The 26,523-nt window shown below is 50.3% G+C and overlaps 1 protein-coding gene across 3 annotated transcripts; it reads right to left on the reverse strand.

The window, feature by feature from the left end:
- Window positions 1–107: 107 nt before the first annotated feature.
- TRPV6 (transient receptor potential cation channel subfamily V member 6) lies at window positions 108–26,507 on the reverse strand. 3 transcript variants are annotated; one of them, XM_070616634.1, is made up of 16 exons: window positions 26,245–26,507; window positions 20,040–20,155; window positions 6,954–7,051; window positions 6,686–6,808; window positions 6,145–6,282; window positions 5,783–5,881; window positions 5,465–5,640; window positions 4,832–4,978; window positions 4,539–4,751; window positions 4,115–4,201; window positions 3,940–4,016; window positions 3,524–3,689; window positions 3,082–3,148; window positions 2,437–2,705; window positions 1,254–1,360; window positions 108–898 (listed from the first exon to the last, which is right to left on the reverse strand). In XM_070616634.1, the coding sequence occupies exons 1-16, from the start codon at window positions 26,440–26,442 to the stop codon at window positions 580–582; spliced, it is 2,400 nt and encodes a 799-aa protein (XP_070472735.1). In that variant the 5' UTR covers window positions 26,443–26,507; the 3' UTR covers window positions 108–579. The 3 variants fall into 3 exon arrangements, with proteins under 3 accessions (XP_070472735.1, XP_070472737.1, XP_008536724.1); XM_070616636.1 differs by lacking the exon at window positions 20,040–20,155 and having other exon boundaries at window positions 26,245–26,501; XM_008538502.2 differs by lacking the exons at window positions 20,040–20,155; window positions 26,245–26,507 and adding an exon at window positions 14,501–15,062.
- Between the last annotated feature and the right edge of the window lie 16 nt (window positions 26,508–26,523).

Genomic DNA, 26,523 nt, shown 5'->3' on the forward strand with positions numbered 1-26,523 from the left:
GAGGTGTGGTGAGGCCTCAGTCTGCAAGGAGGGGCTAGGGAGGCTTTGAGCAGAAGCAGAGGGCAGGGCCGGGATGGCCACGCCGCAGAACAGAATGCACGAGAGGAGCAGAGCAGAGAACAACTTTATTGGAAAGTAGAAGTTAGCAAGACACAGCCAGCTTCACCCCACCCTCAAAGTGGTACCTCTTTCCTCGCTCACACACTTTCCGCAAGCCTCCCCACAAATGTCTGAGCTCTCCCCACCCCCTCGGACACTGAGGTGGAGACTGGATGCCTGTCCTTAAAGTGCTTGGCTTCGACAGTGCAGAGTACTTCAGTAAGGCCCAAGAGCGGGCACAGGCCGGGGCCTCATTGGCTTTCGCACTCAGCCTGTGCTCGGGGTGAGGCATGGGCCACTTCCTTGAGTGCCATTTGCCCCAGAGCTGAAGGAGTAGTGGAGACGTGGGCACAGTTATTCCCATTCCTAGTGCATTCTACTTTCCTTTCCCCTCTGACCTGAGAGATTAGACTTTTAAGTATTTGGGGTTTTGTTTTCGTGTTTGTGATGCTCCCAGGAAAATGAGGGCATCTGCAGCTCTCAGATCTGATATTCCCAGCCCTCCCCATCTTCCAAACCCCTGTTGAGCACTCCCTTCAATTCTCTCCCTAGGGTCCCCTGCCGAAGCCTCTCCCAGTTGGTGCTGCTACGGGAGGTACTCCGAGACACCGAGGGGGTAGCAAGGGACAGGTAGGGGCTGAAGGGGAGGCCCAGCTGCAGTCTTTCAGCATCTTTGTCCAGCGCCGATTCTTTGCCCAGCGCCGATGCCTTGTCCGCCTCATCGTCGGAGCCCGGGTTATGGAAGATCTGTGCATAGCGCCGGAGTCGCTGCTGGTTGAGATCCTGTTTGTCTTCCACCCTGTGAAGAACGGATGGCTTGAGAGGCAGCCAGGGATAGAAGTGCTGATCTCGGGCCAGTGTTTGTCTCCTATCCATACCCCATCCCCACCATGATTGGCCTTTTTCCTTGTCTGTGGCTGGTGTGCACACAGTGGACACCAGCCTCTCAGCAGCCAGGCCTCTCGGGAAGTTGCGCCTCCTGGCCTAGCGGCTCTGTGCATACTTTCAGGGGCCCAAGCACCCAGTGAGCCCCTTCCCTTAGCAGCAACTTCAGTCTGCAGGCATAGAGCCTCAGGAGTGCACAGACCCACACAGGGCCTCTGGAAGCAGGAGGGTGTCTGCGCAGAGGAACCCAGCCCCACACTGTCACTCACCGCAGGAACCAGCGGTCCCCCAGTCCATACTCTCGCCCGCAGATCCCGGACCGAGGCCACAGGCAGCGAGGCATCTTCCGCTCCAGCATCACTGTGGTGGCCACGACCTGCATGTTGGGACAAAAGGGGACATCAGAAGCTGGGTGCAGACTGAGAAATACAGACTGAGAAGAAGGGCAGAGGACAAGAGAGAACATCAGGCAGAGGGACGGCAGTTTAGCAACAGCTAGGAATCTCAGGAGCTCATGGTTTCCCAGAGGTGACAGACAACAGCCCTAAGCTGAGGATGGTGGTGTCAGCTTTGTGGACCCACTTCTTTGGAAGAGAGTCAACGGGACATGAGCCCCAGAATTCTCCGGCCAGTGACCTGACATCCATGCCAATGCCAGGCTGGTCCTGCAGGAGGTTGAGACCTCACTCCAAGGTGACAGGAAAGAGAGCAAAGCAAATAGAAAGGGGGCCTCAGGGCTACAGGGTATTTTGACCCTACAGACGTAAAGCTCATTTATAAATGCAAAGTCCCACTGAGAAATCTAATATCAATACATTTGCATGGAAAAATATCTTCCTGAGCAAACCCCATTTAGCCACTTTAGGGTTTTAACTCCATTTTCTATACAGCACAGTTAAATGCCATCCAATTTTCAGGATTTCCATTTTGCTGAAATTATTTTTGTTGAGATAAATTATTTTGTAAGTGTATTTTTAAATGATGATTTGATTTGTTTAATGGTCTTTTGTCCCCATGATGATGATCTGACTGAAGATAGCTTCTGCTATTATAGGGAGTTTTTGTGGCATTTTTAACATGTTCAATTTTTCTGGGTCGAATTTTGCAGACTTAAATATTTCCAAGATGTGATACACCAGTTTTTATCCAGTAGCAAAACTTACTGAGTGCCCTTTTGGCCACTATTAACTTTATTTCTTGTTGATTATTCTGGAAAAGACTGAGGTTTTAGCTTTTGAGAAAACTGTCAAGTATTTTTTTCAGCTATTCCAATATTGCTCGGTTGTATTGCCAATCCAATTCTTCTGTACACTTTCCATTACTTTGTGTACTATCTAATACCCGTCCAAACATATTTGGGGTCAAAATATCCTGCTTCTCTCTGAGCTCTGCCAGTTCCTTGGCAGGGAGGGAGTGACTTGCGCTAACCCTCCCAGCCACCAGAGGGCTCACCTGGGCCCTCCAGAGCTCATCCCGCTCATGGGCCACCCTCCAGTGAGTGTCACCCATCATGGCGATAAGGAGGTTGAGCATGAGCAGCGTGGCGATGATGGCGAAGGCAGCATAGGTGAGGCTGTACATGAAGGGCAGATTCACGTCATAGTTGGCAGGGCCATCGATGACGGTGAGGAAGAGCTCAAAGGTGCTGAACAGTGCCATGGGGTAATCGTGGAAATGGCCCAGCTCTTTGGGGGACTCTGTCTGGAAGATGATATAGAAGGCTGCCCACCCAAGGGGGTGAGCGTTACCATGGCAACCATGCATGTGACTGGATTACAGCCAGCTGTTTGCTGCCCATTTCAGTCCTGTTTCCCCCATCTCTAGTATCACCATCTCAGCCCTCCATCACTCCATACTTTGGTTTTTTACGTTCTCTTATTTTCCATATGGCTCGTCCTCCTGATCCCAAGAGACACCTCTTCCTAACACTCCCAGCTTTCCCTCACCTGTGAGGGATGTCCCATCTTCAGACACTATAGCACCTCTTACCTCTGCCTTGCCTCCCTTGTTTCCCCAAGTTTATCAGAGGCATTCTGTGCTCTCTGGATGTCTCTCCTCTCCTTCCCATGGCCCCCCCATCCTGGACAGAAGACTTACCTGAGGCAAAGCCCAGGATTACCACTGCCATCAGCCAGCAGAATCGCATCAGGTCACCAAAAATCATCTAGAGAGAGGAGGGAGGGAGACCGTCTCCAGCCCTGTCGCTTGAGCAACTACCCCTTCCAGCCTCCAGCAGACTAACTCTGAGAAGTCCAGACTCGTCCAGAGCACACCTCTAAGACAGGGTTGACAAACTATGACCTGCAGGCCAAATCTACTTGGCCTGTTTTGGTATGGCCCTTGAACAAAGAACGGTTTTAACATTTTTAAAGGATTGTTAAAAATTTTTAAGAAAAGAAAAAGGAGAAAGAAAAAAAGAAGAACATGCAACAATATGTGGCTCACAAAACCTGAGATATCTATTATCTGGCCCTTTACAGAAATGTTTGTAGTCCTGCTTTGGGACCTTTATCTAGGAAGCATGGGGGGAGGCACTGACCTTCTGGATCATGATGGTGAAGGGGCCCAGCATCTGGAATCCTCGGGCAAAGTACATGACGTTGCACCAGCCCAGTACCAGGGCAAAGGACATGGGCACTGCCTCTCCTTCGGTGTTAGTGAGCCGCATCACCATGGTCACCAGCACCATGCAGGAATAGGTGATCCTGGAAAGAGAGCAGGGAGGGGGGTGATGAGAGGGAGACTGGGATTATCCTGGGGACCCAAGAGCAAGAGTGTGACTGAGACAGTACCCACACACTCAGATTCAGCCTTTGCAAGTTCAGTACACAGGGTCACACACACGTCACTGGGGAGGGACCTCTGGAGTTACAGTTCTCCAGGGGTCAGGAATCCAGAGAGTGAAAATGGAATCCTAGGGAGGGAAGGGATGGGAATGAGAGGAAGGAGACTCACGTGATGACATGGAACGGTCCTCCAAGGATGGTCTGTCCAAAGAAGCAAGTGAACCCCACTCTCAAGATGTCTGGAATCTGGAAAGAGGCCAGGAGGAAACATAGGCGCTTATAGACGGGCTTGGTTTGGATCCCTGAGACAAACAGCCTCACCCTGGATCCTGTCCATACCTCACCTCTGCAAGCAGAAGGATCACAGCTCCAACGACACTCACCAGCTCCCCCACCAGTCGGATGCCATCCTTAGGGGTCAAGTAGGCCTCCTAAGGTGGGGGTTGGGGGGATGGGCGGGGAACATGGTCAGAGAACTCAGGGCTTCCATGCATCTGCCCTGCCTGCCCCTGGCCAGAAGTCAATGTCCCTTGTAAGGGTCACCAGCATCATCAGATTCTTTTTAACTTGTTAGATTTGGTTATCTCAAGCTCTCTTCCTAGAGCCTATGTGTGTTTCTGTGTGGACGTAGTTTGAGTTTGTGCCTATATATTTGAGACCTGAGTGAGGGGAGAAATGTGAGTTGTAGGACAGAAAAGGGATAGAAGAGAAAGGGCAGAAAGTTGACCCAAATCCTGCTCCAAAGCTCTGCTGCTCCTAGGGTATCACCTGGAGCAGCTTCTGCTGTAGGATAATGATGTCCTCGGCGCCAGTGCAGTTACTGGTGATGGGCTTGAGGGGGCGGTAGATGCAGCACATGGTGAAGCAGATCATGTACAGCAGGTAAATGGCACCCAGCATGCAGAAGTATGGCTGCCCATATCTTTTCCACTTGAGGCTCACCAGCTCCTTCACCGGCGTCTGGTCCAGGATCTGGCGAGCCTGTGCAGAAAGAATAGAGCAAGCAGCTCAGAGATCCTGACTTCTCTCCCCAGCTACTCTCTAACCTGAAGACCCCATACCTCCCGCTTCTTGGTGGTAACAATAAGTTCCAGCAGAGATTGCTCATCCCCCGAGGAGTCAATCTCCGTGATGTCATAGATAGTGGAGGTCAGCGGCCCACATGTCCACTGGATATGCTTCCGCTTCTGCATCAGGTGCTGGAACATCTAAGAGAGGGGGAGATGCATGAGGAGGGGCAAGCAAAGGGGATGGTCACGGTGTGAGTGGGAAGCTTGTCCAGGAGGGTGGTTGCTCTTCACTCAATGACCATAGCCTTTTGGGCAGAAGAAACTGTCTTCATGCTGACCTCCTACATTCCTCTCCTTCCGCTAGAACTCCGTCTAGAGCTTAGGAAGAGGAGGGGAGAGGCTGGAGGGCTGCTGCTCTGTAGGCTGAAAGGGGGGTGGACATGGGCATTACTACCCCCCTCGGGTGGCATCTAGACTCTATAAGCACCCAACACCTCAGGGGAGAGGAAGTGGGCAAGACATGGGACGGGACAAGAGAGACAGGGGCTGAGAAAGAAATTCCAATCTGAGCTGTAAGTAGGACTGAGCATCAGAGATGAGTGTTCATATCTATTTCCTCAAAGGGCCAGAAGTGAAGGATGAAGTTCTTTAGAAAGACATGTGGGGTTGGGGAGTGTCCCTCACCACAGTGTTGCCCTCCACTCCGGCCAGCTTGAAGGGGGTGAGACCTTGGAGATTGGGCACAAGGTCCAGGGACTGCAGGTGGTTCCCGCGCCCATCATAGGACAGCAGCAGGTTGTACATCTGGCAGGCAAAGGTTTTGTTGGGCTGGAGGATGAGGATGTGCAACACTGTGTTTCCTGGGGGAGGACACTGGTGTCACATGACCACTGGAGCAAAGTCCATGATGTTCCCTGTGCCCACCCTCAGGGTAGGCCTGAGGGCTCTCCCAGCCCCTCCCCTCACACCCCTAGCTCCCCAGCTGTCCTCCCCAGCTCTTACCTAGGGAGTCCTGGGCCCGGATGTCAGCTCCGTGCTCAATAAGCAGCCTCACAATCTCTTCACTGCCCACACAGGCAGCAAAGGACAAAGGGTGCTCCCCTGGGGACACAGAGGGCTCCATGGCAGGAGTGTCTGATGGGATGGGCAGTCTCCCCAAGTGACTGCCTCCTTCCCCTCATCTCACCTCTGGGCTTGGGGAGATTTGTCAGCAGAACCAGAGGAAGGGATGGTGCAAAGGGCAGTGGAGGGAATGGGCTGACCACTCCCAGCTTCCCCAGGGTGGAACCCTCCTCAGCCCACCCCCCCTACTCCTGCCCACCTCTCCACCTCCCCTTCATGCCAGCCGTGGCCATGGCTCTCACCAAAGTAGATACGGTTATGGGGGCTGCGGTGGAAAGCTGTGCCTGTAGCTCTGGCAGAAACACTGGCCCCGTGGGCAAGCAGGGCTCTCACCAAGTTCACATTCTGATTCATAATGGCTACATGCAATGCAGTTTGACCTGGCCCAGAAAGAGTCCTCAGTCAGGGGGTCTGTCCTCGGGATGCTGCAGGGGGTCCTTCCCATATCTATACCTGGTCCTCTTCACCAGAGCAGGCTGGGGTTGGAGGAGGATGGAGAGCCCTGGGGTGGGGGAGGATGGGGAGCCCTGGGGTTGGCAGGGTTCCCAGGGGGTCCAGCTGCTGCTCATCTCTTCCCACTCTCTAGGTCTTCCCATTTCAGAGGTTGGGTGCTCTGATGTTGTGCAGTGAGGACGATAAGGAAGAAGGGAGTTGCAGGGGGGAATAAGGAGTAGGGGGCTCAGATCCCCTCCTTGGTGTCCCCAAATAATCCACCACAGAGACTGACCTGAAATATCCAACAGATCACCCCTTCCCTCCATCCTGGGTCCCTTGCCTCCTCACCCTCAAAGAGCTCAGATGTCATGGGCTCAAAGACAAGTTCCGGGGCAGCCTCCATCAGCACCAAGGCCGCCTCCAAGTTGTCAGAGAGAGCAGCTATGTGCAGTGCTGTCTCCCCCATGGCTCCTGGCATTGACAGAAAGGAGAGTCATATGGTTTCTATTGGGCAGGGCAATGGGGACAATAGAGATTCAGGGGCCCACAGCAGAAGGTCCTGGGCTATACTGGGTTGATCCAGGAGGAGAGCCATGCTGAGGGCTCTGCTCCTTACCTCTCTGGAGCACCTCACAGGCCCCATTCTTGAGCAGCTTGTTGAGAGCCTTTACATCATTCTCTTTGGCAGCTAGAAGGAGAGGGTACTCCCAGATCCTACAAGGGAATGGGATCAGAAAGGTGGCAATAGTGAGTATGCCCAACTGTGGAGCAAGCAGCAATGACTTTGGTCCATCTTACACAAATGTGTGTACCTCAGTGGTAATGAACCCCAAGGTCCCTGATCCAGAGAAGTGAGGCTATTAGGGTACAAGGGGTTGCCTTATCTCTTTTTGCATGATCAGTTAGTTAACCCAAACCAACTTTTCCCCTTTTGGCTTGAATGGGGGAGCCTCAGTGATTCAGTTCCTATCCCCTGGGTGCTGGGGCCAGAATGTTGTGAATGTGTTATCTGTGCATATTAGGTATGGAGGAGAGGAGTTTTACTTAAACACTTGTTGACCTGACCCATTGACTTCTGGAGTAACCCTGTTTTAGCTTCACTAAGTGCCCTGAGATTACCCTTCAAGATAAGCCTTGTTTTCGTGGACTAGGGATACAGGGAATTCCTGCTTCATATTTGTGGAGGAAGTCAACATGTAGAGGCTAGCAGATTTTCTCCTGTTGCACGATGCCCTTCTTTCTAGACCTTTTCAGCAAAGCCCCTTGATCCTGGCACTCTCCTCTCTACAACAGCATCTTCAGGGCTCAATCAAAAAGCAACAGTGGATTCTTTTTTCTTCTGGCTCTTAAGTCAGATTATTGTCTCTTCCTACTTCCTATCTGCTGCTCACTTGTCTCAGGAAAAGTTCATCTTCTCTGATGATTTGGTCTCCAAATCCTCTCTTGAGTTTTATTCCTACAATGAACTAAAAACGTTTTTTAAGTCAAAACTTACTCCAACTAAGATACATGGGCCCCTTTTACTGAATTTTCTCTCTTGGCCTAGAGCCATTTGGCTTTTCAATGGAAGCAAATGAGGTAACACATAGATGGCCAAATATGTGGCATATAAAAAGACACAGACAGAAGCTCACACAATGAAACACTGGCAGTGGCAGGAAATCAACTCCAAGAGTCGGGGTAGGGGGCAGATCAGGAGAGGAGGAATGAGCAGGAGACGCACATCTCCATAAGAGTTGGCTCCAGCCCCTCCTATGCCACCTAGGCAACCACCAGGCCCTGCCAGTTCAACATCTAAAATTCTCTCTCCATTCAGTCCCCACCTCCTCGTCCCTACTGACTCTCATTAATTCATGTCCTCACTCTCCAGCCCAAGATTAGCAAAATATCCTCCTAATTAGTTTCCTGACACCCGAATCCATCCTTCTTGATGCTGCCAAGATGCTCTTTCTAGATGGCAAGTGTAATCACAGCTTACAAAAGTCTGATGGGTCCTGAAATGCTCAAGGAGAGGGAACCCAGAGGTCCTTTACAGTCTTTGTGCAACTACTTTTCCATGCTCTCCTCCTCCCACTCACTCCTCACACCCAGCATTTCCGCCTCACCTCCCCACAGCACACCACTCTCCTGATGCCTGCACGGCAAAAACTCTCCTTCCACTGGAATCCAGCTCCCCACCCACCCTTCATTGTATAGACTTTGCTCCGGATGCCTAGGGATGTGCCCAGCCTCTGGTAAACACCCACCACTATCTGTGGAACAGATAAATCTATAGCAGAGCCAGAAGGTCGTTTGGCTTTACTTATTATCCCCACTGGCCACTTCCTAAGCCAACCTTAGGCAAATATATCATCTACGTAAAAAATAGTATGCTTGGTACACAAAGGCAGCCGCCAAACAAGTTTTCTACATCCTCTTCACCACCACCTTTCTGACCATTTGCCCAAAACCCTACTCTATCCTAGTGACAGAGAGCAACAACTTTCTTATCTTTGCATCCTTTCCCAGCTCTTCTCCAATTAGCTTCTAGTTTTGTGCCCCATTTTGACTAAATGTATGACAGGTTAGTGGATCCAAGGGGGGTCATTACCCAAGTTCCAGATTTGTCATATCTCACTGCTCCCTAAGATATAAGTGGGGAGGTTAGTCAGTGGCAGGCTCAAAGATATTCCTTTTGGTCCCTACACATCTCTGAAGTCCGTAAATGTCCTCCACAAACCTCCATTCCTATGTGTTTCTTTTCTTGCCTCTGCTGACTGCCCCAGTGGGCCTGGGAAGCACAAGGAGCCACTGTCCAGCCTGGGCTTGCCAGATTTACCAAATAAAAATACAAGATGCTCAGTTAGATTTGAATTTTAAATATACAACAAATAATTTTTTTAATAAAGCACTTTTTTTCCTTTTGTTAATTGACGTCACTTTGATTTATAACATAAGTTTCAGGCGTACAACCTTATAATTCAGCTTCTGTCTAGACTATAGGTATGCTCACTATATAAGTATGTCTCATGCAATATTTGGGACATACTTATACTAACCACTTATTCGTTGTTTATTTGAAATTCAAATTTAACTCAGTATCCTCTATTTTATCTGGCAACCCCATTCAGACCACACTCTGCACAAAAACCAGCTTATGACCCAACCCAGCAAGGTTTGTAGAGAAGTGGCCTCCTCTGGTAGCAAACTCCAGAATCCAGCAAAAAGGAAGGCAGTATATGCATGGTTCTGAGGGGATCAGGTCATAAATCAAAGCCATCACTTGCAATAGAATCATAGGGCCACAAGGGGACAGCAGAGAAAGCCCTTGCTCACAGTTCTTGGCAGTAAGGCAGACCCCTCAAAACACCTGACTGCCCTTGGGCCCCATAGAAAGGGCATAAGAGCAGACCTATCCAAAGATTCTTGTGCCTGAGGCACAAATAGTTTCTTCCACAACAACCCAGCACAGAAGTTTAAATCTGGTCTTTGCTATACTCCTCCTTAGTGCAGGAAGAGGGGGAGATCCTGATAAAATATCTTCCAGTTTGGATGGTTAAATTATACTCACTCTCTTCCAGGGGAAAATTTCACTTTATTTGATAGAATAGTTCACATTACTACCAGAAACTCTTATTTACAGTGCTTTGGAGCAGTGGTTCTCCACCAGGAGTGAGCACTTGCCCCCTCCCCAAGGAATTTGGCGATATCTGGAGACATTTTTGGTTGTCATGACTGGGGGAGGAGGTGCTACTGGCATCTAGTGGGTAGAAGGCAAGGATGCCATTAAGCATCTTATACAGGGCAGCGTCCTGTAACAAAGAATTTTCTTGCCCAATGTGTCCGTAGTGCCAAGGTAGACGAATTCTGACTTAGAAGTACAATTATTCATAATCCTTTTTTTTAAAAAAAAGATTGGCCCTGAGCTAACATCTGTTGCCAATCTTTTTTTTCTTTTTCTTCTTCTTCCCAAAGGCTCCCAGTACATAGTTGCATATTCTAGTTGTAAGTCCTTCTAGTCTGCTATGTGGGACGCCGCCTCAGCATGGCTTGATGAGCGGTGCTAGGTCCGCGCCTAGGATCCAAACAGATGAAACCCTGGGCCACCAAAGAGGAGCACACGAACTTAACCACTCAGCCACACGGCCAGCCCTGATAATCCATTTTTTAAAAATGGATTTCTTCACATTAAAAAGAATGAGAAATCCACTATACATGTTTTCTTACAATTAGGTACTTAACTAAAAGAGAGGTAAAAAGGTGAAGCCTTTTAAGCACCCAGTGATTAAGTAGACAAAAGAAATTATAGAGCAAATCTGAAATTATAACAATATGAAAGGTGTTTTCAGGATTTAGAATGTTTTGTTTTGATGGACAATTAATTATAAAATTGAACGGTCTGGTTCAATATTAGACTGGTGGAAAACCCACTCTAGGATTCCTGGCCTAAACCCTAGCACATATTTTGCAGAATAAACACATACTTGGTTTACCCCTCAGGGTTCCCTCTGGGCTATCAAGTGGGGATCTCCCATATCCCTCTCTCTGTTCCCGCCACCCTGTCCTCCCCTCCTCCATTCTTGCAGATGTGTATAGGACTCTGTGTGCACACACTTATGTGTGCAGTGTGCACAAGTGAAGTTTTGTATTTAGTTGCTGGGGAAACAAGACAGGACCAAGAGTGCCTGCAGGAAAATTCAAATCAGAATTTTAGAGCAAGAAAGTCTCTAGAAAATTCATCTAGTCTGTTCACTGTAACAGATGAAGAAAGTGGCCTGGAGTCCTGAAGCGACTTGTCCAAACAAGTCAGAGGCAGAGTTCAACTAGTTTCCCACTGGCCATTTCTCTGTCCCTGTTATCTGTGTTAACCAGGGTTGAAGAGGGGTTACAGGAGGTGCAGAGGACTGTATCCACACGCACGGGTCCCACAAGCACGTCTCAGATGAGTATGCCAACTGGGAAGGAGGGCGCACGCAATATGTAGCTCAGAGTACGGGTTTCCAGGGTGGATACAGTTCTGATAGGAGCAAGCGCACAACCCCTCTAACACTTTTCATCACAATAGTCCCATTTGTTAAATGCGCTTTTCAGCGTCCAAAGCAGCACCTCACTATTGCCACCTTTGTTCCTTACAGCCCTGTAACACAGGCTGAATCAGTCTCTCATTTTCCAGAAAAGGAAAGTGAGGCAGCATAGCCAAATCATTGCCAGAATATCACAGAGTTAAAGGCAGAATGCTTGGCCAAGAACCTAGACTCAGGCTCTCACCACTAAATTATGTGGTTCTTCTAGTTTTACGGCTTTTCTTGATTTTTCTCGGCCAGCCCGGAGCAGTGACCATAGATGAAAGAAAGAGCAGTCATGTGCGGGGAAGAGGCATGCACCGGCCACATGTTGGCCACCTCCCTCCAGCTCAGGTTCTTGGCAATGGGATGAGGAAGCCAAAGCTCCAGGGAAAGTGGCTATTTCCAGACTTGGAGTCCGGCCTCCTTTCTAACTGCCACAACTCCGTCACCTGTGCCTGCAAGTATGCATGTGTGCGTGTGTATTTACTGAGGTAAGGAGTCCTACTATGCTGGATGGAGAGTCCCAGAGCTTACTTTCCACAGACAAGTCAGTTCACATGTATTTACACAGATATCTGTCTAAACAGAGGAGAGCCTCCAGGGTTCCCTCCTTCCCCGGCCAACTAGTGGAAAGGAGGATGTGCCAGCAAGATGGTCAGGTTTGAGGGTCTGTTGGCAGCCCCTGGAAGCTGCCCAGCCTACCCCACACCAGCTGAAATCAGATACTACGCTATCTTCCTCTATGCTCCCACAACACTTGTTTGCATCCTTCTTAGGACACTCATCAAGCTCACTTTTAACCCAAGTAGATGCATATCAGTGCGTGTTACTGATGAGAATGTGAGCTCCTTGAGAGCAGGGAATGTGTCATGTTAATTTTCTGCAAACCTAGCGTAGAACTTTATGCTCAATAAATGTTTAGTATATTGGGTCTCAGGAAATAAGACAATTCAAGGCCCCGGGAGAGAGGATGCAGAAGAAATGGGAGAAAAGTAAGAGTTCAGCTTGGATCCTAATGACGTGAATTTAAGCAGAGGGGGCAGCGTGACTGAGACCCAAGACAAGTCTACCAGACAGAGAGGAACGTTGGGTTCTCAATCATCCTGAGAGACCATAAAACCTTCCCTTTTCATTGGACCATGCTCCACCTCCTGGAATCCTCTCAACCCCACTCATAGTCCCCCTCTAAGCTCTTGTCACAAATCCTGACTTCACCACTTGCTCATTCTGGGCCTGTCTCCTTCACAGGGGGAGAACAGGCCCTACCTCCCAAGGCTGGTTTGGGTATTATATGAGATAAAGAGGCGCCGGTAACATTGTTGGCTGCTTTCGTCCATCAGTTCACCTCCTCACCTGGCACATTGTCCTCGCTTACGTGGTTATCTCATATTTATCTAGTTGCCCACAAGACTTCCCGTAGCCTGGTTCACTGCACAGCCGAGGACACTCCCTTTCCCAGCACTTTCAGTGTCCTTCTAGGGTGTACTCATTCAGAGGGGAATCAGTACTCTAGGCTCCTGGCATCTAGTAAGAAGAGAGCCAAGAAACTGTAGAGTCAGGTGGGGATATCAGGAATGTAGGGGGAACACCTTAAAGTGGTGACATCAGGCTTTCTTAGCCCAAGGTATAAGAAGAGAAGCACCAATTGGTCTTAAGGAAAAATAGGGTCAGAAAAAACAAGTGGAAGCAGCCCACTCCCAGCCAGACTGTCTTTCACTCTGTCTCTGCCTCACGTCACACAGGGAACCTCCGCCACCCCTTCCAAGCCCTAGGCCTTTCTGTTCTCTGTGCCTGGCTCCCCCAGCCCCAGGGTCCTGAGTGGGAAGGGGTGAGTGGAACCAGTGATGACCTCTTCTACAACAACAGTGCCATTCTGTTGCCTCAAGATGTCATCAGCCAAACATGTACTCAGCCCCCACTCTCCCAGCCTGGGGAGGAGAGAGGTGGGTGGCTGATGAGAGAGACAGGAAGCCAAAACTCAAAAAATGAGCACATCCCCAGTCCAGAATCCTCGAGCAGAAGAAGAAAAACCCCAGGGGCTCCAGGCAGCCTCTAACCTCCTTGTCCGGCTCTAGCAGGCCCCTAATCTTGGAGGTAGAGGAAGAGCCTCAGACGCAAAACCTTTGGGCTTTCCCCTATGAACAGCCTATTATCTGCCTTCTTAGGGGCCAGGGAAAGCCTCAATAGGAGGACATCCTTCTAGCGTGCCACCGCCACAGAGACTTTGGAGAAAAAACCACACACAGGAATGGGCTCAAGCTTTGCCATCTCCCCTCCTCCCCAGCTCTCAACTCTAAGCCACTAGCAGGGTGGGGGGACATCAAATGAGTTCAGGGAAGTTTTCAGGGGGCTAGAAGCAACCAGTGAGATTTACTTAGGGCTCCAACTCTAGAACCTCTTAAATTCCTCAACCTGGATGAAAGAATGGATGAGCATTGGTCATAAACACATCTGGTATTTTGGCCAGTCACGCATGCCCCTCTCCACACAATAGACAGTAATAAATTCCGGGGGGTCCCAGCTTTGTTCATCTTCATACCACCCCATCTGCAGTGTCCGGCATTCAGGCCTTAGTCAATGGCTGATGCGATAAATGCAGAGGAATGCTGACCATTACCACAGTTTGTCTTATTTTGTGCTGGTTACCAGTGTCTACAGTTCCCCTCTGCTCTGTTCATTCAATCATTCATTCATTCATTCCCACATACATACATACATGTGCTATGTATTTCTGCCAGAGAGATTGTTCCAGGGGCAGGGAGTAGAGATATATAAGGCATTGTCTCGACCCGCCAGCACCTCTGTGGTAGAGGTTCAATGATACCACAATCCTGTCAAGGCCCAGAAAGGTGCTTGGCCTTTAGGGAAGTACTCAGAAGAGGTTTGCATAATTTAATTGGATCTTAAAGATGGTGAACACCTGTGTCCATGCCAGCCCCCACAGCTTCCACCTGGCATTCTGGGGTGCTAGCCCCACAGACCAAGACTCTTGAGACAAAATGCTCCAGAGGAGCCAGGATTGGAAGGGCAGTCTGTCCAGACAAAGGTGCCAAAAGATGGAGAGGGGGAAAGAGGGAGGCAGAGGGAGAGGAGGGGTGAGGAGCAGATTGAGGCTTACCTCTTCTGCTGCAGCAGGTACTGCTCATCTTGGCTCTGAGCCCAGGACTCCTGTCTCTGGAACCATCTACAGAACTTTCTCCACAGGCAGAGAATGAGCCCCTTTTCCTTGGGGAACGGCAAACCCATGGAGTGTAGGGCCGGCTCCTTGGAGGGCTGAGGCCAAGCCCAGACCCTGACAGGACTCAGCCTTGGGGCCACATGGGCCCCCCTCCGGAGCTGGCCTGCCCTCTCCCAGTAGAGGTCCCTCCGTCTCCTACCTCCCTGGTCCTGGCAGGAGTCTCCCTGAGGCACACCAGCCAGACTGGGGAGAGCTCCAAGTTTGTTGTGCTTGGCAGAAGTGGGACTCCCTCCGCCAGGCTCCTCTGTCAGGAGCTCCTCCTGGGAGTGAGGGCGAGCCTTGCAGACACTCCCTCCCTCCTCCCAAATTACCTGAGATTTAAAGAGACAGACAGCCTGCCATCTGGGACTTTCCTAACTCCTTCTCCACCTGAGTCTCTCTCCCTGCCCCCAGGCGAGTCCACAGAGGAGAGGTCTTCAAAGAGCCTGGAGAGTCCTCCCTTGGACTTTGGAACACTCGGTGACCTTTTATAGAAAGGCCTGGACAGGTCAGAGGAGGCTGAGAGACTCCAGGCAGTGAGGGAGGAGGGGGCGGAGTCAGCAGGCCACTGGGGATTGAGGGGCACCCCGGAGAGCAAGTTGCTGGTGAGCCCTCACCGTTCTCACAGGACCTTTCTATCTTCCTCCCCCTCCTTGTTTTGTGCCTCCCCCTCCTGAGCTTTTCTTGACTCTTCCACTTTAATCTCTTGCCTGACCCAGAATAAGCGTATGAATATTGAAAACTCTTAGTCTCCTTACCAACTATGGGTCAGCAAACTCTTTCTGTAAAGGGCCAGATAGTAAGTGTAAATATTTTAGGCTTTGTAAGCCACATACAGGTATACAGTATCTGACACATAGTCTTCTTTGTTTGGTTGGGGTTTTTTTCACAGCCCTTTAAAGATGTAAAGTCCATTCTTATCTCATGGGCTAGGGCACAAAAGGGAGCTGCGGGCAGGATTTGGCCCCCTGGACAGAGTTCACAGCCCCCTACTATGGATCTGGAGAGACGTTCCCCCCCCCCGCCCAACACAACATATCTGCCCAGTTCAGTTTGAATTTCAGATAAACAATGAAGACTTTTTTTAGTATAAATATTTCCCAAACATTGTGAATATTTTCCCTGGCATCCTCCCGTGGAGGCATCATGGACTTGCCCGCTGCTGCTTACTGGGCCCTTGGTGGAGTGTTCCCATGTAACTCACACAAACCTTCGAGGCAGGTATGATTATCCGCATTTTACTGATGGAAAAGAAATAAAACCCCAAAGCTCAAAGTGGTAAAGTAAATCACCCCAAGTCATATAGTCAGTTAGCGACAGACTGGATTCAGAGCCACTCCCCTGATGCCACAGCCCACCGTCTTTCTGCCCTACCACACCCCTTCATTCCAACTGGCAAAGAAAGTTCTAGAGAGGTGAAGGCACTTGTGCAGACATTGAAGAATGATGACAGAAAGCACAGCCCATCCTAGTCCCACTGCGTAGAACTCTGACATGAGCAAACTGGGAGCCATCATGAACATCTTTTAGTTCAACCTTCTCCTTGGAAAGAAACTGAGACCCCAGCTTATGCAAAGTCCCAGGGCAAGCCAGGGACCAGATGGCCTGGGGCATGGGTGTCTGGGCATTTAGAGTCACAGGTGTGTGTGTGTCACTCCCTAGCTTCAGAGTCTGTTTTCCACTACTTGTCTCTGATTCAGAGAGCTGGAGGCCACAGCGAGGAGAGTGTCTGTGTGTTTGTGTGTGTGGTTTGTGCATGTGCGTAATGTGTGGCATGTGCATATGGATATATGTGTGTGTGGTATATGCATGTGTGTACCTATGTGCATGTGTATGTAGGGGAGAGGGAAAGGTAGGTCCAGGGGTGGGGTGTCTCTGTGGGTGGGTGTAGGAGGCCCACCCTCAAACCTAAAGGGAAAGCAGCGATTCTGTTCCTATTGTTGGGCCCAAGGCCAGGCTATAGCACCCTGAGTAAACAGTGCAGTTCAATTAGCTGCCTTCCCCACCCACCCAGGGGTCAGTGGGTGCGAGCTGGGTGGGGGGAAGCTTCTGGAACCCAAACCTTGAACCCAGGACCTTTGTGCCCATTAAGCCACTGTTTTTCTGTCTGCTGACCCACCCACTTTCTCTGTCCTATTGGGTTCCAGGCAAAGACCCCATTTCAGTGCCTGGTTGGGGAGGAGATTAGCCGATGAGGTATTTGCCACGTAGGGAGGGAGGCTACAGGAGGACTCTGTCATTCCCAACTTTCCTTTCCTTCCTTGGCTTCTTCCACCTAGTGCTGACTTTGCATGGGTCACCATGACAGATGGGAAATTGAGATTCAAAATGGGCAGGGAGGGCTGGGAGGGAAGGAGGCAGTGTGCTGGATACAAGCTTCTGCCGACAGTGCCCTCTCAGTTCTTGAACTCAACATCACGTGCTTGGACGTGAGGGAAGGTGGGCCAGGGGGTGGGTGACACTATCCACATGGGTTCTCTCACATCTTAAAGCCACACTCCCTATACCTCTCCAGGATTGCTGGCTCCAAGGGGACAGGAAGGATGCCCTGGTGCTCCTCCTCTCTTGAGGAGTGTTGCATGGCTCCCTGGCCCGCTCCAAGGCCTGTGCTATTCGGTGCTTGGGCAGCACTTCCTGAGATGGAAGGACTCGGTTGGTTCTGCAACCCAGAATCCAGGACTCGAGCGTCCAAATATAGGAGGCTGTAGGTGAAGGGGGTGAGGGAGCAAGACGGAGATTGGAACTCATAGGAGGATGGTCACAGTTACCAGCCTCACGTAGTGAGACTTGCCATCATACCCTCTCCCCTTGCCCAGAATCCAAATTTAAGAAGACTTTTATGACTCTAGGCAAGTCATTGTCCCTCCCAATGGTCCCATCTGTAATGACAAGTGTATGGACTTGGAATGGCTGACGTCCAGTCTGCCCCTCACCTCATGGTGGTCAGTCTCTGATATACCCTTGGGAGGACTGAAGGGGTCAGAGCCCATGGGGAAGGAAGGACTAGAGGATCAAGCTGGACTGCGTCTGGAACAGGCCGAGAATGCGCAGAAGGCGTCTAGCCAGTTCTTCCTGCCTCAGGCTGAGCTCGAACTCCAAGCAAAAGTTAGGTTCTCAGAATTCAACGGTGGGGCCAGGACCACTAGTTTGTCAACACGAGTATGACTGGCCTCCTCTGGGGGCCACATTGGCAGGGGTTGGAGGTGGTCAGGGAGGTGATGTGTGTGTGCATGTGTCAGTATGTGTAGGACTGGGGCCCAGCCCTGATTGGGGGTGGGGGAGCTGCTTGATGCTGATTTCTGCATTTCGGGCACAGTTTCTCAACCTGGGCACCATTGATATTTTGAAACAAATAATTCTTCAGTGTGGGGCTGTCCTCCGCATTGTCAGATGGTTAGCCACCCCTCACTGGGTGACAGTAGTGTTCCCCCTTTGCTCAGTTGTGACAACCAAAAATGTCTTTTGACATTACCTGTTGTCCCCTGACAGGTAAAATCACTCTCCATTGAGAACTGCTGCTTTAAGGCAAAAAATTATGTATAAGTATTTTTCTTCTGGTTTTGTACCTCTTTTGTTTACTCTCTGTCTTTCTATTTCCGTTTCTCCTCCCTCCCTGGCTCTGTCTCTCTGAAGTTGTATCTGCTCCCTTGGTCTTAGTCTCTATGCCGGTGTGTATGGGGCTTGTGTGCATGTGTGTATGTGAGGCGTGTGTGTGTGGTATATGGGGGATATGGTGTGTGGTGTATCCTGTGTGTGTGGTTGTGGTGTATGATATGGGGTGTGTGTGTATCTGACCACGACTCTGTGGTTTCTTTGTGAACCCTAGCTTTCTTTTTCTTCTTTCTCTTGCTCTCTACCCCTTTGTTTTTTTCCTTGTTGCTAAGTGCGTCACCCCATCCCTGCTCCCTACGCCCTCTTAGAGGGTATCTCTTTAGCTCTGTTGTCATGAGCAGGGTTGACTAGGCAGGCCAAGGGGCTGGAAGGATGGAGCCAGCACAGGGCAACAAGGTCTAAATCGCCGCTCCCTCAGCTTGGAGTTTGTTCCAGTCACTGAGTTCACAAGCCCTTGTTTGCCCGCCCGTGAGGCCGTTCAAGGAGTAGATGACTGATCAGCAGGTAAACACACACACATACACACGTGTCATAAGTACCGCCCAGGGGTCAAGCAGGTTGGTGTACTGCTAAAATGTCTGCCTGGGAGCCAGGTGAGCTGGGCTCTAGTGCTGGATCTGTGGCTACCTAGGTGGCAGTTTGTGCAAGAAGCCCTCTAAAGTCCTTTTCAACTCAAACCTTCTGTGATCCTGAAGAAATATGTCATGTGGTTCCACGTATACCGAAGGAAAGATAAAGGCACTTTAGCTTTCACAGGTCAAAAGGTCTAAATTCATGCAGAACCATCATGTACTTTTCCCTAAAATGTGATCTTTGTCCCCAGTCCCATCCCAGTTGTTCTCATCCCAGTTATTTATTGTAGCTCCATCCCTTTGCCCTCCTCTCCTGCAACCTCTCCATCCTCAAGCCACCTAAGCCCTCACGCCATGGTGACATTGGAAAGGAGCTTCAGACTCTGTGTGCTTTCTTGGAAAGATCTGGGGCAGGCAAAGAAGGTGGTTGGAGAGCTCAGTTGGTGGTGGAAACAGGGCTTAGGGGAGAGGGAAGAGGCCGTGACAAACCTCACTGTGTGGCTAGTTCCACCTTCTCAGATATGGATGTGCACTGTATTTGACATATATTTATGTAGGGTATATTTTATGTCAAATGAATCAATATGTTGTAGCAATGTTTTAGAACAGTTGTGTGTGTGTGCGTATGTGTCTGGTGTCCTTCTAAGTCTGTAGATTTTTAAATTCATAGGCATTGGTCCCCCTGGACCCCTACCCCTTTGCAGAATGTGCCCAAAGGGCATAGATGGGCATATGGATGTAAGCATCTTCCCCTTCCCTTGTCCATTTCCCTCCACTCTCGGCCAGTTCCCCTCCTTCCCCACCTCTGCATGGGAGATCGTCTGATCCAGCCTTGCTAGGTTTGTGGCCCCTTTTGCCTCTCAATGATTTTGAGCTTCTTGTTTCCTAGGTCCCCCATCTCAAAGGTCACTGAGTGCTGCTTGGGGGAGAAGTGGGGGTGCTGGGTCTCCTGGTTTGTGAGAGGAGGCCTGAAGCTTTAGAAGGAGCCTCATCAAGAGCTCTGACCTCACCCTCTCTCTTGAGCCCTCTGCAGGCTGGAGTCATGATTCATGGCCCCAGAGTGGCCCCTCTGGAGATAGGGCAGTGTGCAGGATGGTGTCATAGTCCACAGCCTTCCAGCTGGCCAGGCTTCCCCAAGCCTCTTTTTCCTTTCTCCTTTTTTTCTCTCTTCCTCTTGAGACCCTGAGTGTTTCTCCCTTCCAAAGCCAACCCCTCTGTTCTGCCATCTCCCCCTATCCTCTTTCATCCCACCTTACCTGGCCCTAGTGTCATTTCGTTCAGGCTCTGAAATCAACCAGGAGTGAAGCTGGTGAAATGTGTGCAGCCCCCAAATAGCTTTCCCAATATGCCAAATGTGCCATGAGGCTGGCTTCTGGAAGAGGCAAAACAGAGAACAACTGATATGTAATCAGGACAGCTGCATTCCAACCCCAGTTTGACCAGAAATCACTGTGGGACCTTGGCCAAGTCACTTACCTTTTTCAGTTTCCTGGTCTGCAAAAATAAGGATTCTTAGGTTCTTAAGATTCACTGTTCCTTTCAACATTGTCCACTCCCCCAGGTAGCCCCCCTCAACTTCTACATGCAGAAAAGGTAGAGCTCAAAAGCAGCCTCATTTCAGAAAGGGCTCTTATTTCTCGGGCTAAATCTGTCTCTCTTTGTCTCTGAAACACAGGGGCAGAGGCTCCAAGTGGCAGGGGGAGAGAGAGAAGGTAGGCCGGCAGAACATGGGGACACATGGCTTCTGATCATCCTCTAGCCTGATAAATGGCAAGATCCCGTGACCCCGGTCATTCTGGGTGAGGAGAGGGAGAAGCTCCCTCACCAGGGAGATTCCCAGAGCTCAGGGAGACAGCCTGAGACAGGGCTGGGGACCAGGTGTGTGGTCATTCTGACAAGGCAGGAGCGGGTTAACTCTCCACTCCACTTCATTCCACTCCTGGCAGTGTCCAGACACTGGGCTCAGGGCAGGTGAGAAGGAAGCCACTGGGCCACTAAGCCCAGAGTAAACAGTCTTGGCTTGGGACTCAGGAGACGGGATCCACCCATTATCCCAAATCAGATCATTGCTATCAAAAACCCCAAAGAAAGGCAAGACGCTTTTCCAAAAGCATGTGTTCAAACTGGAAACCACAGCCTTTTCCAGCAGCAGCCCTGCAGTGCAGCATTTTATCAGTAATCTTCCTCCAGTTTGTCCCCATTTGCACTTCTTATGTGTTTTCTCTCCCCACCCCAGCAAACTTAGTGAAAGGGCAGCGGGGCTGTGATAAGAACTCTTTCAAATTCTATTTATTTAGCACAAGCATTCACTCAAACACCCCAGCACCTCTGTCATAAAAACCAAGCAAAATTCCAGACTCATTCTGAAAGTAGGGGCAGTTTTTGAATGTGCACAGCGCTGTGCCAGCCATGGGAGGGAACAGCAGGAACAGGCAAGCGCACTTCCTCCTCAAGGCCTGGGGCTGAGAGTCAGGTATAGGGATCAAGGAGCAGAACAGAGAAGGAAATGCGCTGGGGTCCAAGAGACTGCACACTAAGAGGCAGGCCTGGGAGGAAGCTCTGGGCCTCCTCTTCCTGCAGCTGGGCCTATAAGTTCACCTTGATGGAGCAGCAGCAGGGAGGGGAGGGAGGGCCTCCCCCTGGACTGTGAGGCAGCGCCAAGCTAGGGCATGAGGGGCTGGGCAGACTGTGGCAGATACCAGAGCAGGGCACCGTGGCAGACTGAGAGGAGGGTGGGGAGACTGAAGCCAGGGGGCTAAGAGGTGATGTCCCAGCTGGATACAGGAAGGAACCCAAGCCAAGCAGTACGTTCTCCAGAAGGCTGTTGGGCAATTCTGGACCTACCTAAGCACCAGGAGCCTGAAGTGTCTAGTCAGCCACTACAATAACAGTAGCTAGGAAAGAAAGAAAAAGATGGTAGCTATTCTGCACCTCGCCCTCCTCTCCTGCCCCCAGCCACAGGCTTCCCGGACATGGTGGTGGCCCTGTGCGTGTGGGAGTGTGGCTGTGGGGTTTGTGTCGACACGTAAGCACTGATACATGCATGAGGGCATTTGTGGAGTCTACAGTGATCTCTTGATAGGGATCTGTTCGCAGGCTCTGAGGAATGGCACATCATCCACATGCCGTGCCCTGGGGGCACTTCTCAGGTCACTGGCTCCCCTCCCTGAGCCCTCCTCCTTCTCCTGGCCTTGCTGAAGTTCCCAACTCCAAGAGCTGACTTTGATGTGTCCCCTAGCTACAGGGAAGTCCAGAAACCATTATGTAATCAAGGGCTGGGCCTAAAATACTTGTGAACAGACCAGAGTGCAGGAGACCTCAGAGCCCAGGGCTGCCTGTTGGAATCTACATTGAAGGTGTCAGTGGGTGATTCTGTGGCTGAGGTTGTGTGCCCATCGTCGAGGGTGGCTGATGGATGTCCTAAGACATTTACTCTGAGTTATGCAAGTGCCTGTGAGCTAGCATTGTACTGAGTTGTCTCTGAGACCCTCCACTGTGTTGGCCCTTGCTGCACCCTTGGTATAGAGGGTAGACCCTATCCACTCAGGTCTGGATTTTTCCATCTGTCCATACAGGTAGGTAAGGGAGTCGTTGTGAGGACAGGTCTCTCCAGGAGCCCAGGAGCCCCAGTTACTGTCCTGCTCTGCACTGGTCTGTGACCTCAGTCATACAATCTCTCTGAGAATCAGCTTCCTTGTCTGTAAAATGAGGATAAGAATTCTTCCCTATTATTCTACAGGGTTGTTGTTTTTATTAAAGAAGATAATGGCAATGAAGAGACTTTATATGCTGTACCGTATCATATGAAGGCAACTCATTGCTTTCTCATCTTTGCTTGGATGGGAGTATTTGAAATTGAGCGCATCCAGGAAATAACTTTCTGGTAGAGACCTTAGAGCTGCCTTGTCTCAGGGATCCTGAATCTTGTAGTGGAAGGAGCACAGACCTTAGGGCCAGATAAATTTGGATTCAAAGTCACACTCTGCTAATTACTGGTTGAGTAATGTTGGCCAAATTAGTCCACCTCTCTGAGCCTCAGTTTTTCCGTCTACAAAATGAGCACAGTCGTAGTCACTTGAGCTTGCGCAAGGCCCTCACCCTCTCTGGGCTTTAGTTCCCAGTTGTAAAAGGAGACTAACAACAGCTAAGGTGCAGCAGGTTCATTGTGAGAGTTGGATGCTACAGGCTCAGAGGCACGTGGCTCACAGCAAATGCACAGTGATAGCCTTTGTTTCTAGTCTGTCATTCACTTTTCTGCTGCTTTTTTTTGTGTCTTAGAGACTTTTCAGGGAGCAACTTACTCTCCCATGGGCCAAACCCCGCCATGAGACTAGAGCAGATGCAACTTCAGACTGTTACCACTTGCACAAGGTGGGTTTCTGTGTTATTCATCCCATGGACCTCACCCCCTATCCCTCCCAAAGAAACTGTTTAAATCTAACTCCTTGTTCATTGTTGAACTGAGTAGGGAAGAAATCAGGTGTATGGCATTTCCCCTATACCAGACTCTGTAACCACATCAGTCCTGCCCCTGTTCAAGGAGATGCTTTACATTAATTATCTGGTTTATAAACTCCAGCTCATTCCTTGCAGCTCAACTCAAATGTCATATTCTCCCTTTTCTTTTCTCTGCACCCATCCTCCCCCTGCCAGGGCTAGTCCCAGTCTCCTTTGTGCTCCCAGCTCCCTTTCTTCATGCCCTTTATGTAAAGAATAGTACTGCATTAGCATTGTCCCTTTATATGCTCATCTCTCCTACTTGCAGAACCTTAGAGGAAGAGGCTAAATCACATCATCATCTTCTCCTCCTCATCGGGCACTTGGCATCAAGTGGATGTTGAACTGTGTTTTATGGACCATGATCTGTGCCAAGGCAATTGCAAGCTATTTGCAAGCAATTGCAAATGTATTTCCTTTCCTAGCCCTCAAAGGCAAAGGTGGGCCAATGTGCAAGGTGACAGGGAACAAGGGAAGGTGGCGGGGAACTGTGTATGTGTGTGTGCTTATGGTGTATGTCCTGGGAGGGAGGAGGGTGTTTGTCAATCCCCAGCCCACACACAGAGAAAATAACTTCTGCTCTTGAAAGATTAATTGGCCTGCAGAAGGTGGGAAGTGAGCGGCCGCTGGGATGAAGGGGAGGGTGTGGTGTGTCTAGGTAGCAAAGGCACCTGTGGCTGCAGCCACTCCCTCCATCCCCCCTCCTGTTCTGAGCCTGGCTCCTGGCTGACCTGGGACCCAGGAGGAGGGAGTTATCACTGACTTAAGGTTTAGAGGGTGTAGGCTAGAGGCCACAGTGTCTAAGAGCTGTCTCCCATTTGCCCACCAGGTTTATCCATGGAGGGATAGAGAAGACGAAGAGGCAAAGACTTCTGCCTGGGAAAAGGAAGACCAATTTGCAGCTCTCCTCTCTAGACCTGGTTTATGTGGGGAGAGGCAGGGTTGGGGTCTCAGAGTCCCTGGGAGAAGAGACTAGCCATCCATTTTGGGGTTGTACTCTATGACCCAGGGGCAGGAGAGCATCTCTAAGGACTGGGTCAGAAGTCGCCTTCATGGAACCACAGTCTTTAGTATATCTGTCCCTCTCTCTTACCTTCTTCCTCTGAATTAGAAGGCAGTGCCCAGAGAGGTATGAGGAAAAGCAGAGGGAACGAGAGCGTAAGAGAGGGGAACTAGGGGAAGGCAAAGACATTGCGATAACAACTCCTTACGTCAGTGATGTTTCAGTGACCCTTGTATGTTGTGCTATTGTATTGTCACAACCATGGTAGGTAGGCAAGTCAGGAATCATCAGCTAACATCGTGGCAGAGCAGGTAACTGAAATTGGGTTTTCACCTATACATTTCATCCCTGAAGGGCCCTAGCTCTCCAGTGGGGATGCTCATGGGCATGAGAAAGTTGGCAGAGGCGACCTGAGTGGCCCTCAGGTTAGCTCAGAACTCAAGATAGTCACTGGCCAATGAAGTCCATGGTCGGGGTGAGGTGGGGGTACGGTGGGGAGGAGAGGAAGAGTGACAGTGATGGTGTCTCTTGGAAGAACCTTGTGCCCGATGCCTTGGTTGATCCCACAGCTTGATCAAGAAGGAGTTAGGTGGGCTGGCCCAGTGGCACAGCGGTTGAGTTAGTATGCTCCACTTCAGTGGCCCAGGGTTTGCTGGTTTGGATGCTGGGCGCAGACCTATGCACCGCTTATCAAGCCATGCTGTGACAGGCATCACATATATAAAATAGAGGAAGATGGGCACAGACGTTAGCTCAGAGCCCATCTTCCTCAGAAAAAAGAGGAGGATTGGTGGCAGATGTTAGCTTAGGGTTAATCTTCCTCAAAAAAATAGAAGGAGTTAGGCAATCAACTCCAGCAGGATGGAGAAAAGCAAAAGTGTCGTTGAGAAACCAGCCCATTAAGAACCATTCGCACATGCGCTCACAAGCAGACCCCCTCACAGATGCCTGGCACTGCATAGGTAAGTGGGGACATGCGTGCTCAGTCCCTCCAGCTGCAGCCTGGCCTTGCACAAGCCCCCCACTCCCTCAGGCCCCATGGGCATAAGTGCCTCCTCCTCCATGTTGGGGACAACAAAGAAGAGGTACAAGCAAAGGGAAGTGGGTGTGCCCAGTCCTCCCCCGGGTGGCTCTGCCTGGCTGCCCTCCCAAGGCAGACAGAGGGGGCCACTTACCCAACCTTCTCGTTTGATGTGACACCATTCAGTGCTACCTGATCAAAGTATTTCTTTCCTTGTTCATTTCTCATTTTTTCCTCATTAGCCTTTAACAAACAAGTGGGCCTGGCCCAGGAAAGTAAGTGATCCTTGAGCCCACGTAAGGCACTTTCTCAGCTTTTCATTGAGTGATCTCAGGTGTGTGAAGGGACCTTCTGGACACCACAGTTTGCCCTGTCTTTGCCATGCCATCCCACCACAGGGACCTACAAGTCAGCTCTTTCTTCACTCATCTCCCCTTCCCTTCTCCCTTCCCTCAGCTTCAGTGCTTTAGCTCTTATCTTTCATTTCTTCTGTGTAGTACAAGAGAGGGACATTGACCTCTGCCCTTCATTCCCGAGGCTACAGGCAAAGCCATTCCTCAGGGGCGACATAACCACTCTTACCAGAACCGTGTCAATAAAATACTTTGCAAACAGTTGGGAGAGGACATATTTTTAAAGTCCAATGACACCTGTGAGAACAAGACCTTCCATGGCCTCCTTGCCTCTGGCCTGTGCAGCCCACAGAAGCAAGAATTTTCTATGTTCTGTATTCTGAAGTGACTGGGAAGGGGAAAGGCAGGAGGGGAGAACGGTAATCATTTGGGGTTACCTGAAGTATTCTTGAGGCAGGAACAGCAGTCTTTCTCTTACTTTATTCCTCATGCCTGTCTCCAAAGCCCCATAAATAAGCCTTGCAGCTTCCTGGCAGGACAAGAACATCTGCCAGCTGTTTGAACCCTTCAGCACATGGTTCACTTACCCCATCTGCCGCAGGGTACAGCAACATCTGTGTGTGCTTCTTCTCCTTTCCCACTTGGGCTCCAGAGGGCAGCCGTAGAATCTTGTAGATTGCTTCTTTCAGACGACACCACATCCCAGATGGTTCAGGAGGCTCTGTCCCAGAGCCTTGCTGCTGGAGTTCTTCCCCTCTTTTCCCCTTCTTCATAATATTCCACATCTCCTCTTCCTTATCCTCCTCCTTCTTTCTTCTCTCCTTGTCTCTCTGTCTCTCTGTGTCTTTCTCACACACACAGAAGTA

This window comes from Equus przewalskii, chromosome 4 (genome assembly GCF_037783145.1).
Source record: "Equus przewalskii isolate Varuska chromosome 4, EquPr2, whole genome shotgun sequence".
Lineage (NCBI taxonomy): Eukaryota > Metazoa > Chordata > Mammalia > Perissodactyla > Equidae > Equus > Equus przewalskii.